Source organism: Crocuta crocuta, unplaced genomic scaffold (genome assembly GCF_008692635.1).
Source record: "Crocuta crocuta isolate KB4526 unplaced genomic scaffold, BGI_CrCroc_1.0 scaffold129, whole genome shotgun sequence".
Lineage (NCBI taxonomy): Eukaryota > Metazoa > Chordata > Mammalia > Carnivora > Hyaenidae > Crocuta > Crocuta crocuta.
The window spans coordinates 10,092,038-10,104,905 of NW_027551571.1; the positions used below are offsets into that span (position 1 = coordinate 10,092,038).

Genomic DNA, 12,868 nt, shown 5'->3' on the forward strand with positions numbered 1-12,868 from the left:
GGGTCGTTTCCTCAGCCCGGAGCACCGTTACCCGCCTCGTCCTCGCGGCCTCACGCTTCAGAGACCCGGCCCAACGCGGCCCCTCGTGTATCGTGCCCGCCTTCTCCGGGCAGAACAGCCGCTCCGTCCACTGTGCGATCTGTCCAGCACTTACCCCTCCAGAGTGTGGTAACGAGGGCTGGGGGGGGTGCGGTGCTGGTGGCCCCTGCGGGCCTCTGAGCCTGGAGGTTATTTCTTCCCTGGGTCTTCTTCCCCGTGACTCAGCGCATGGTACACATGCAGGTCGGTTCATTTCTCCTTAGAGTAAGAGGCACAGCAGCCCCTGCTGTAGCTTCCTTCTGACTTAAAGACCCACGAGCAAAGGGGTTGAGAACAAGGCAAAAGGCGGCGCCGGCGGAGCGCCCTGACTGCAGTGTTTTCCCACATCCACCCAGACGGCCCGTCCTGCTCTTCCGCTCAGACCTCGGGCACAAAGCCGTCCCGCCAACAGGCTACCAAGGCATCTGAGTGACGACCGAGAGCCTGGCTGGGATCCTGGTTCCCTTCCCCGGGCCCGCGACTCGGGGCAAGGCCTCCTCTCAAAATGGCCAGGGCGTTCGCAACCGTCAGAGATAATACTCAGGAAAAGTACAGAGACAAGTGGGAAGACTCACAACACCGAGTAAGTGAAAAAGAATATGAAGTGTTTATACGTTTTGATTGAAGCTACATAAAAATATATCTGCACCTGCACAATAACTAGAAGGTAACGTACAAATGAAATGTTGTATTACTGAGTGGACCCTGAGGAGTTTTTGCAAATATTTCTTCATTTTATTATTATACTGTGTTTCCTATTAAAAACAGAAAACTGAGGGGCGCCTGGGTAGCTCAATCAATTAAGCATCTGACTCTTGATCTCAGCTCAGGTCTTAATTTCAGAGTTGTGAGTTCAAGCCCCACACTGGGAAGACTACACGAAGGAAGGGAGGGAGGGAGGGAATAATGGATGAAGGAAGGAAGGAAGGAGGGGAGAGGAAAGAAAACTGGGTCCAGGGCTTAGAGGGATGACATGATATCAGACATGGGGAAAATATCTGTAAACTCTGGTGAATATATAACCACCAGCTTGCTGCTGTTAACCCCATCACTGCCACTGAACCTAAATGACAAATTCTTTCTAAAAATGGCATTAGAGACACACATCTTTAAGACTTACAAAACCTGTACACTCATGGTCCTCCCACAAGACAGACATATATAAAGCTTTAAGAAATATATACATGTGTTCTAGAAATTTTCCATACTTAACTCAGTGCAGCTAATCTCTTGGAGATGTGAATCCCCTCTCTCCTAAGAAGCCCAAAGCAGCCTCCCCTCCTGGCCTCACTCAGAAGGAGGTGAGAAGAGACCGCCCTCTCCCCGCAGACGGGGCTCTGGAGGGAAGGGGCTGTCCCGCTCGAGGTGACGGAGTGAGAGGGCAGCCAGGTGTAGAGGCTCTTCAGTGGCGCACGAAGTCCTCAGCCCCTCCGTCACCAGGGCAGACTGCTTCGTCTTGGCGGTTTCATCAACATGGACATTCAATCAGTTCTGAGACCCTGAGGAGTGCCACTGAGTGAGACACACGAGCTGTTCTAGGCTTACCCCTGGTCCACGCTGGTGTGGACGGCTGCGACAACACTTTCCAGGACCTGGAGGGGGTCCCGTGGCCCACCGAGCTCAGCATCACCTCCACTGTGAAGGGATAGAGAGAGAGAGAGAGCCAGTTCAGAAGAGGGCTCCCAGTTCAGAAAGCAGCGTGGCATCCGCACCCAGAAGGAGCCAGCAGCCATGTGGGTCCGCGGTGTACACGGTCTGCGAGGGCACCGAGTCCCACACAACGTGCGCAAGGTGTGGAAACGAAATGCCCTCTGCCCTTAATTAAGGAGCTCATCGTCTCATATACCCTTGCTTTTCTGGCAAGAAAATAAACTCTACTTGGATTCTGTCATCCAAAAAACATTCAGTGGATGTTATACAAGTGAGCTGTTTTAAGCATTAAATATATAATCATCTAAATTCTCCAGCTGGACTTAAAAAACCTCTAATATTTACATGATAGGTACAAGGTACAAGGCATGGCTGAGCACTATACACACACCTACCATTTAATTCCCAGGAGCCCACAAGACAGGTACTATTATTATGCCCATTTTATGAATGTGTATGTCTGGGACTCTAGCAAATTGAAAAAAAAAGCATCAGAAGACAAGAAGTTTGAGGTGAGTTTTCTGAATAATTTCAGTGGTAGGATTTAAATCAACTGCTGGATTCAGTTCTTTACATGCCTCTGTTGTTTCATATCTATGAAATTCTACTAACTTTCTAAAAGGTGAACGTTAACGGATATTGTCAGTAGCAATTTCTTTTCCTTTGAAAAGGAAGTAGCTGAACTTCTGAGGTTCCCTCTCCTCCCAATGCTGAAAGATTTAATTCACATTTATTGAGTGTCTTCTGTGTGCTGAGCATAACATTTATTAGGTAAGAACCAAATCTTACTAAGGACAGCTGGATGCAGGGAAGGAGAGAGAAGTAGAATTTATGTCAGAATTTTATAAATGTAAAAATACCATATTTTATTTTAATGATTTACAAAAATGTGCACTTTTTAAGAAATAAATCCTTCAGAGCACTGATTTTTCAAAATGTCTGTTTTTGTGAGGTTAATCTAAATTTTGATTTAAAAAACACTAAAAAATGATCGCTATGAATCAAAAGGTGCAAAATGTGACCGACAAGTATCTGTCATCATTGAAAAGAGGAAAGTGGTGCCTGGGTGACTCAGTCAGTTGAGCGTCCGACTTTGGTACAGGTCGTGATCTCACGTTTGTGGGTTCAAGTCCCTCATCAGGATCTGTGCTGACAGCTCAAGCCTGGAGCCTGCTTCAGATTCTGTGTCTTCCTCTTTCTCTGACACTCCCCTGCTCGTGCTTTGTCTCTCTCTCTCTCTCAAAAATAAATAAACATTAAAAAAAAGAAAAGACGGGGCGCCTGGGTGGCTTAGTCGGTTAAGCGGCCGACTTTCGCCTAGGTCATGATCTCGCGGTTCATGGGTTTGAGCCCCCCGTCGAGCTCTGTGCTGACTGCCAGCTCAGAGCCTGGAGCCTGTTTCAGTCTGTGACTCCCTCTCTCTCTGACCCTCCCCTGCTCACACTGTCTCTCTCTCTCCTAGAAATAAATAAAAACATTAAAAAAAAAAATTTTAAAAAAAGAAAAGAGGAAAGTGGGTGGTTCTTATAACTACCACCACTACCAAAACATGATAAGCTAATAATAGAACACTGCTTTATTAATTTGACATTTGTTATTTCTTAAAAAAAAATGTTATGATATTTATTTCTCCATCTCTGTCTCTCCCTCTCTCTAAAATTACCAGATATGGGGCACCTGGGTAGGTCAGTCGGTTAAGCATCCAACTTCAGCTCAGGTCATGATCTTACGGTTCGTGGGTTTGAGCCCCACGTCGGGCTCTGTGCTGACAGCTAGCTCAGAGCCTGGCATCTGCTTCAGATTCTGTGTCTCCCTCTCTCTCTGATCCTCCCCTGCTCACACTGTCTCTCTTTCTCTCAGAAATAAATTAAAAAACATAAAAAAATAAAAAATAAGTAAAATAAAATTACCAGATACCTCAGATCATTAAGGTGAAAACTGTATGAGGCTGGGGTAATTGAACTGAAAAAGGCTCATTTGATTTCAGTTCAGCTGTGGAAAACTGACATGCATTTAATCAAAAAGTTCCTCAAGAGCAATGCAGAATTACAAAGAATGCTTAAAAGGAGAATGCATTAAACACAACCAAACCTTTCAGCCTAATTGCATTATTCACAGAAAGCACTTCATGCCTCATTTTTCTTGTAGCTTAACTCTCCCCCTTTCCTCAGCCTCCCAGATACATTCCCACGAAGACACCGGCATGCTGACATAAAGCTAGAAGTTCTCAATTGTTGGTTTCATGCCATTAACTGCAGGTAAATAAAACTCTAAGGCACTTAACAGATGTCTAATGTCTTCAGTACATGATTAACCTTGCCTTGTGTATACTTCAAGAGAAGCTTCTGGGAACCATTTTGCAGCCTCTACCAAGAAGTATAAGTAGAAAAGTCAGAATTGGTCCATCCACCTGGGGTCACATGATGGCCTGACATTCAGCTACCTGCTAATTTTGGCCTTTCGCTTATTTCAAGACTTATTTGGGGATGGCGATGGGGGGTGGGGGTGGCCACAAGAGGGTCCAACCAGAAGTTAGTTTTAGGGTGAGTTACATGCAACACCAACCGGGAAACATTTTCATGTTCTCCATTCTCGAGATATTTTAAGACACGAGACTTTGAGAAATCTGGTAAGAATCTCTCACTTTTATGAAGTGCTTCAGTGTATAAAATGCCTCTACAGACACACTCGCATTTTCCCTTCCTAACTGTGAAATGAGTGCCATTACTGGCTCAGGGTTCCGGGGACTCTTTGCTGGCTTACCTCAGGGCAGAAACTATTTTTCTTACTGCGTCCTGTACCACTTCCTTGAGCGAGATGTCGAGAGGGCCCACGGCCACCTGCAGCAGCTGTTGAATCATTCTCAGAGGCAGACCATCTAGACACATAGCCACAGCTTGATCATGAACTTTCCCTTTTTCTGATCGGGACAGATCATACAGGTGACCGTACTTCCGCAGTGTCTCCTGAAAAGATATGGTACGTGACCCCTAAACGTCAAATAGAAATAAGGTGTGTCTACAGGTACAGAGTGAAGGATATTTAGAAGAGTCCCAAACCAAAGACACTAGAACTACAAATGCCACACTGGAGAAGAGGTAGCGGTTTTTAAGTGCCTGGGCTTCAGGGACACCAGGCTTGAGTACAAGTCCTTGCTTTTTCCCACTCATTATTCGTGAGCCTTCAGTATTTGCAAAATGAGGATGAGGACAGAGCCTCTTGTGAATAGAGGGTGTTGTGAAAGTTGCCTAAGATCATATAAAAGCCAGGCCTTTAGCACAATGTCAGGCACAAAGTAAAGCTTATGAAGTCTGAGTTTCAGTAGTATTATTACTGTAATTATATTATAACCACCATAACAGCTCTGATCTGTGCAAACCCAGGTACTATACGTGTGTTACCTAATGTAATGCTTACAGTGAGCACACAGAGTTTTCATTAGCTCTGTTTACCAAAAAGTAAATTGAAAACCAAAGATGTTAAGTAACATGCCCAAAGGCACTTGGGGATGTTCAGGGAAACTAGGATCAGAATCCAAAAGACTACATCTCCCCTCCCCCATTACACATAGCCTGCCCCTCTTCGATAATATCTGTAAAAATTAATGTGAAGACAAACAAGTTATAAAATGGGCCTACTACTTTTCATCATACCAAATAAGATCACTTAGTGTTTAGAATACTTTCCAGGTTCTTTATAGTTTCTCAGGTTATCTAGAAACACCATGTCTTTGAGAAACACCATGTAAAAATCCAAACGTTAACTGGATAGTTGATGATCCTGAGGAATCACTGTTCATGTTTTGGTTGGGATAATGTTATAGTGGTTGTGTTAACACGTATCCTTTGAGAAATGGATACGGAATTATTTAGGGATAGAATGAAAAGATGACCAGGATTTTCTGGAAAACAGTCCACAGGAGCAGGGTGAGAGGGCAGGTGGGGTCGGCATGAGATGACGGGTCATATTCTGATGATTACTGATGCTGGGAGTTGGGCACACGACATTTCATTTTACTCTTCTCCCCACTGTGAGACTTCTGATAAAAAGAAAGTGCCCGTGAGTTCAACAGAACAGTTACACAGGTCCCTACTGAGCAAGAGGGAAGGGAGGTGTCACAGGATAAAAGCCTCTAGTTTAGACGGCGCTAACGTAGGGTACGGGGGCCTTCTTTCACTGCGTGTACCATTAAAGAGGTTAAAGTTAAGGCCTGAACTTAAAACGGACAAATGTATAGGGCTAAAGCTTATTTCCAGTGTTTTGTTATGAAAGGCACTCCAGTAAAATCAAATAAGGTCCAATTTAGGAGCCAGAAGAGTCTCCTATTATAGATCATCCGCAGTCTGACTGAACAGCATCTGCAAGCAGTCATTTGCTACCTTTAAATCTCAGCCTAGTAGAAACAAACGGCTGTTTTTGTTAATAACCCCCTTGGCCCATTTACGTTATTCAAGTCACTGAAAGATAATACTTGTTCCAAGGACAGTAATGATAATTCTCCAGGCTTGAATACAGCATATTTAATTTAAAAAATAAGGACGAGTATTTAAATTTTTTATACTAATCAGTATAATCATTTTTTACTTGGAAGAATTCAGATTTTACCCTAGTTTTTATAATTATGGATGACAGTACTGTACATGTCAGTAGGATAAAATCAAGATTGGTAAAGCCAATTTGTTCCCTGCAAAGGCTTCTATACAGCTTGTACATCATTTAATGTTATTCATTAGACAGCCTAATAGCACTGAAAAATACAAAATGAAATAAAACTGCTATCAAACTTTTGAATTCTTCTCATTATCTTTTCCATGAGGGTTTGCATTTATGTGTCTCATACACATTTTGAAGTCTTTCATCTGTTCATTATCTGAACTGCTCTCCACTGGCTGATCTTTCTAGTCAGGAATATTTCTTTACAAGCCAAGAATACAATTCAGTCAATATGTAAGGTTTAAGAAAAATACAAGAGGAGATTAGTGGCCACTTACGGGTTCATTTACTGTAACGTTAATGGGGCACATGAAATATTACTTATATATCTGTATATCTACACTGTTTTTGCCTATATGAGACCATTTACTTATTGATCTGTCAGCTTCTCAGTTACAGAAGAGAAGAGCTTAAACTCCCTTGGCTGTAACAGTACAGAAGAAAACCTAGAAAAGCTCCAGAGGGTTTCCCTCTGCTGTCCTAACCCCTCATCCTAAGCACCTCAAGAGTCATCATAAGCAGGGGCTCCTGACTCTCATGAGAGTATTTTCTGAGACACCATGAGGGCCTCAACTAGAAACCAAGTAGGAACAATTTTAGTAACCAAAAAACGCATATCAATAAAATTATACTGGAACCATAAAACATAAACAGGATAGGGGCATATAATTTTAAAATATCGGAAGCAGGCATGGATGGCTCTTTCTGAATTTTTCTGAAAATTAAGGGGAAAAATCTATCATTTTTCCGTGGGAGAGCAAAACACCTACCAGCTAGAAGCAGGGCTTGCAGACCACCATCCTTATCTTTCTGCAGCCTCAGTGACCACTCCCTCCCCCAGGCATCCATCCTGGGCCCAACTCAGGGGCCCCATCCCCCACCCCTCCCACCCTAGTCCCTCAGTCTTGAGAAGTGGCCTCAAATCCTCTGAACTGCAAACCTGCAAATGGGAGGCCACAATCAAGAGGTAGTGAAGACGCTAAAGGATAAAAGGTTGAGGGACATTTTCAAGGGCATCGGCAAACTGAAACCCCTATGCAAACCACCAACACAGCTCTAAAGGACGAAGGTAAGCATGCACTGGGGTGATCTGAGGGAGCGTGCACGGGGAAGTTTCCACTTCATTACCTGCTCACTGTTCCTCAGAGACACAAGGAAGGTGTGGTTGAGAGTTTCTAGGTGAGCAAGTGATTTCTCCAGCTGATCCTGGACATCTGCATAGGTGATGTTAGGGTCACTAGCTTCTTGAATGTTGTCTTCCGAACTTCTTTTCCGTGGCTTCTCGATAAAATGTTGGACTGTCTGAATAGCCTTTCTAGTCATCTCTTTGCGTGCTTCCACGGACAGCTTCAACAAAAAAAGGTATTGAGCGGCAGTGAGACAAAGCAGCCCCGCGTTACTAGAGATGGTGTATTTAATAAGGTTTTAGCGAGGTAGAGAACACGAGTGAAACGTTAATAAACAACTTTACGTCTAGGACTTTTTTTATATTAGTTTTTCTTCTGTGAGGAAAACAACAGTGAGGTACCATATGTCCTTTCAAAGTAGTAAATATAGATTTTTTTTTAAATGCTAAAATGCAAAAGTAGGTGGTGTTGTGATGCAAGTAGCATTCAGATAGATTACTGGTTATGGTGCAGAAACAAGGAGTCATTTCTACAGTTGCAATTCCCAGTTTCAATCATTTATTATAAGGAAATGACTAAAAAGAAGAAAATCATATAGGCATAATGATTTCAACCGGAATAAGACTATAAAGTAAAACCTCAAAAGCAATCTAATTGCCTGGTAATAAGAGAAATGGTAACTAATTTATAATCAGTTACTAGACAGAACATTATGCAGCCGTTAAAATTAGATATAAAATCAATATTAGCAATTTGGAAAGTGCTTATCATAAAATGTTGAATTTTAGGAATCAGAAATCACAAAACTGTCTACACCATGCTCATATTAAAATGTGAACTAAACCTATGTGTATAGCTGAACAGAAATACACACACACACACACACACACGTGCGTGACTGTTATGTTAAAATGTTAGGATTATGAGAAATTTTGTTCTCAATTTTCTATATTTTCTATGCTAATGTATTCATTCAATTACCAACCAAGTATTTAATGAGTTGTCACATGCGGAAGTCACTTTGTTAGGTATGCAGGAGTTGTCTTTTTCTAATGATATTAAAAACATGAAGCTTACTTGGCCTCCAGTCTAAACGTAACCCACCTTGATGGATGCACCATAGACTTGTGAGCCATGTTGGGCCTTTTTAGGCCCCACTGATTCGTGCTGTTTTGGATCCTAGATTTAGCTTCACATCACCTACTCAAGCACATTTTTACTATAGCCTTAAAAGGGCTCTGAGTGGATTTAAATAAAATCAAATACAAAACAGATGAAGAGTCTTAGGACAAAATCTTATCTTTATTTTCTTTCTCAAAATCAGGTACCATGTGTCTGGTTATTCTGAAAAGTACGACAGGCATCCACATGGCATCAGTGAGCACAGCAGGCGGCAAATCCCCCTCAACCCTCCCCACCAGCTGCCTCCGAGTCACTCTTCGTAGAATTCATGTGGAATAATGAGGACAGCTGACATTTCCTTTGGTCTATACAAATGTGGCTAAAAAGGAACTTTAGGAAAGTACTATTTCCACTGAATTGTAGCTAAGTGTGTGATTTGCAAATGCAGCTTCAAGTAAGTTTTGTAGCCAAACTGCTACCCCCAAGCACCTGGGTGTACAACAGACTCAGAAGCCACCTCTGACCACAAGTAACAGTTACATTATTCTCCTCCTTCCCATACCCTGTGAACTCTTTTCTCTGGTTGAAAAACAGCCCTCTTTACTTCCCCCCCATCATGTGGATGCAAAGACTGAGCCCCGGGGAGGTTCTGTGATATGTCGGGGTTCCTCGCGTGAGGGCAAAAAGTAAAAGCCAGACTGCAGGTGCGTTGGTCATGGAACTGGTGCTCCCCTCTCACTGCACGTCACACAGCTTCCACTTTGCCGTGTCCACCCCTCCCGAGCTCTGTGGAGCGTAGGATGGGTGCACACTGGCTAAGTGCTCAACAGAAGGAAAGACAAATAAGAATATGGCCTCATAAATCCTTCCTTTCTGTTCACTCCTCTTCGTTTCCCCAAGACACATGGGTTTGGGGAATATTTGCAAACCCAGCTGGCCAAATGTCAGCCTGTCAGGGGGCGTGGAAGGTTCCCACGACAGACCGGCAAGGCAGTAGGGAGAGGACAGGCAGCTCATGCATGTGGAAAGCAGCGTCCTGAGAGAAACAATCAGTCTCTGTGCCCTGGGAAGAGTCCAGACGCCATCTTTGTTGTCCCAAGTTTGCCTCGCCACTGCCTACTCCGGAAATAGTATAGGGAGAGTGCTACCCTCACAAGACCTGTGTTTAATTTTTACTGCCTGGGTGACACTTGACAACATGCTTCAAGCCTTCGTTGTGTCACGTATAAAATGTGAAAAACATCATCTACCATACCATGTCATTCTGAGAATTTAAATGAGAGAATATGTAAAACATTCAGCAAAATGCCTTACCCATAGTTGGTAACTCAATAAATGAAAGCTCAATTCTAATTTGACCAACTGATACAATACACAGGCCATCTTCTACCTGTTAGACTTATCTTCATAATAAGTTTGCCATGTAATCCCTTTTAGAAAAAACCTTTTCATAAGGTCTGCAAGTTCCTTGGCATGGTAACTCAAGGACTTTCCCAGGCTGGCCCGAAGCTAACCCTCTAGCCTCATAATGTCACCGTAGCCCACACTCTAGGTTCCATACGCAGAAGCTTTTCTCATTCCCTGGTGTCAGCTGGTATCTCAGTGAAATGCTGTCTCTTCTCTGCAAAGCAAATGCCTAGTCATGTTTCTATACCAAGATATACACAAGTCATCCTGGAATCCTCTGTTTCTTCAGCCTCTACAGCTGGTCCATTGGCAAGTCATCTGCTCCAACACCCAAGTGCCTACTCCATGCTTACAAGCATGTGGACTCCAGCTGCCCAGCAATACTGAGTGCAGGCCTCATACTGACATCCATGCTTTCCTAGAATCTGCTATAGAACTGCCACAGACCGGCCAGTAGAGAAAAGTGAATTCTCTAGGAGTTCAAGTTGTTTGATCTCATCACCAGTATCGTCAGAAAAGTATCCCCCTCCCCCATTCTTAATGATCTTTCAAAACAACTAAATAATCATAGTTACTAAGAATACAGAGTGCAAATAAATGCAAACCTAAGTTAATTTTTCTCAGGGAGCCGGGGCCTGTACAAGAGGCAGAATGATATTATGATAAAAGATGGAAGGGCTTTTACTTGCCTGGGCATTGTGCTTGATAGGACATTTAAGCTTTTTACTCTTTGTGAGAACAGGTTCATTGCTGAAAGACTGTAGGGTGAGGGGCACCTGGGTGTCTCAGTCAGTTAAGTGTCTGACTTTGGCTCAGGTCATGATCTTACAGTTCATGATTTCCAGCCCCACATCAGGCTCTGTGCTGACAGCTCAGTGCCTGGAGCCTGCTTCTGATTCTGTGTCTCCCTCCCTCTCTGTTCTTCCCCCACTCATGCTCTGTCTCTCAAAAACAAATAAATGTTAAAAAAAATTTTTTTTTTTAAAAAGAAAGACTATAGGGTGAGATTAAATACAAGTTTCACACTGAATAAGTCTATTAGACTTGCTTTCCTTAAACTCTTCTGTAATAGAGGAAATAAGTAGTGAGAGAAAAAAGATGGACAAATGTACCGGAGAGAAAAATCACAATTTCTTCACGGACTTTAGTAGCCATAAGGTACTTCTGTTCCTAACCTTCTATTTTGAAGCCCACGGCATTAACACATCACTCATACACATATTTCTATAATAAGAAAGTGAAGATTTTGTAGAACTCTTCCCTGCCAGCAATTAGTAACTACTATTTAAGAAGCTGTGGGTTGTGTAAAATAAAGTTATTGTTCTAGCACTCAATAAGTATGTCTTGTGCGTCTATTTTGCAGGCCCTGTGGAAAACCACGAGCGAGGCTCAGAGAAACCGTTTTTAATATAGGACACAAGCTGGTGGGAAGGGGGAGAAATTTAGGAACCATCCCTGACATCCGCGAATCTCACTGGGTCTACCTTCAAAATACATCCAGGCTACCCAATTCCCACCACGTTCACCGCCACCACTCAGTCCCAGGCCACATCGCCCTTCTTGCACTGCAATGGCTCTAACTGGTCTCTGGATGAGGCAGAGAGAGCAGCAGTCACCAAACGCAAGTATTCCGTGGATTCTAACGCACTTGCCAGTCCCCTTGCAGCTAGGATGAGCCATGTTCCAGGCAATGAGATCTGAGCAGAGGTGACACGTTTCCCTTCTGAGCCAAAGCAACATACAAGCCGCATGCATCATTATCCAGTCTCCCTTCCTTCCCAGCTGTAGCAGAGGGACTGGTCCCAGGCGGCACTGATACAAGACGAAAGAGCTCCCATCAGCCTGGATCCTAAGTGACTTCATGGTAGAGAGCCCTTTGCAGTCTCTAACTGGGATAGGAGCATGCGGGAATATTAGCCTTGGTTGGGTTAAGCCACTGTGATCCTGGGGCTAACTGGGTACTCCAGCATTACCCAGTTCCACAGTGATATTTTAAAACCAAATCTGATCATGTCACTCCTCTGCTCACATCTATTTTACAGCTTCCTAATTTACTACAAATAAAACCCAGCCTTCAATGCCCTGTGAAGCCCTATAGGACTTGTTCTTCACTGGACCCGATCTGCCTAAGCCTACTTCCTTCCTTTTTCTACACTCCTGCTCCGCTCTAGGCAGACTGGTCTCCACGCAGTCTGTCAGCGCCTTTCCACTCGTGGGCTCCTCTGCTTGAGATGTTCTTCTCCAGGTATCTTCACAGCTGTTCCTGAGCTTCCCTCAGGACTCGGCACCGAGGCTGCCTCATCAGGGGGGCCTCCCCACCATTCAACAGGGGCTAGCACCTCCTGGCGCTCTCTCTCCTTACTCTGTGTTCCTTCTTCCTCATCACTGACATCTTGTCTTTCCATCTGTGTGCTGCCTCCCTGATACTTATATTCCTAGAACCCCAAACCCAGAATGGTAGCTCATTCTGTATGTTGAACGTATGAGTGAATGACTGACATTTTATTTATTTTTAATGTTTATTTTTGAGAGAGAGAGAGAGAGAGAGAGAATGAGAATGAGTGGGGGAACGGCAGAGAGAGAGAGGGAGGGAGACACAGAATCTGAAGCAGGCTCCAGGCTCCGAGCTGTCTGCACAGAGCCCAACACGGGGCTCAAACCCACAAACTGTGAAATCATGGCCTGAGCTGAGGTCAGACGCTTAACCAACTGAGCCACCCAGGCATCCCTGAATCACATTTAAAAAAGACAGAATAGCAGAAGTGAGTTGC

At 43.8% G+C, this 12,868-nt stretch overlaps 1 protein-coding gene and 1 long non-coding RNA gene across 2 annotated transcripts in view; one reads left to right on the top strand and one right to left on the bottom strand.

Moving 5' to 3' along the window:
- NBAS (NBAS subunit of NRZ tethering complex) overlaps window positions 1-12,868 on the bottom strand; it is a 334,140-nt gene that overhangs the window by 46,772 nt on the left and 274,500 nt on the right. The window contains exons 45-47 of the mRNA XM_077750930.1: window positions 7,570-7,788; window positions 4,492-4,694; window positions 1,624-1,713 (exon numbers count right to left, since the gene is read on the bottom strand). Coding sequence (XP_077607056.1) covers window positions 1,624-1,713; window positions 4,492-4,694; window positions 7,570-7,788 — 512 coding nt within the window. The remainder of the gene's footprint in view (window positions 1-1,623; window positions 1,714-4,491; window positions 4,695-7,569; window positions 7,789-12,868) is intronic.
- LOC144220635 (uncharacterized) lies at window positions 105-3,967 on the top strand. Its single transcript, XR_013331806.1, has 3 exons — window positions 105-168; window positions 303-661; window positions 3,900-3,967. It is a non-coding gene; the product is annotated as an uncharacterized LOC144220635 (long non-coding RNA).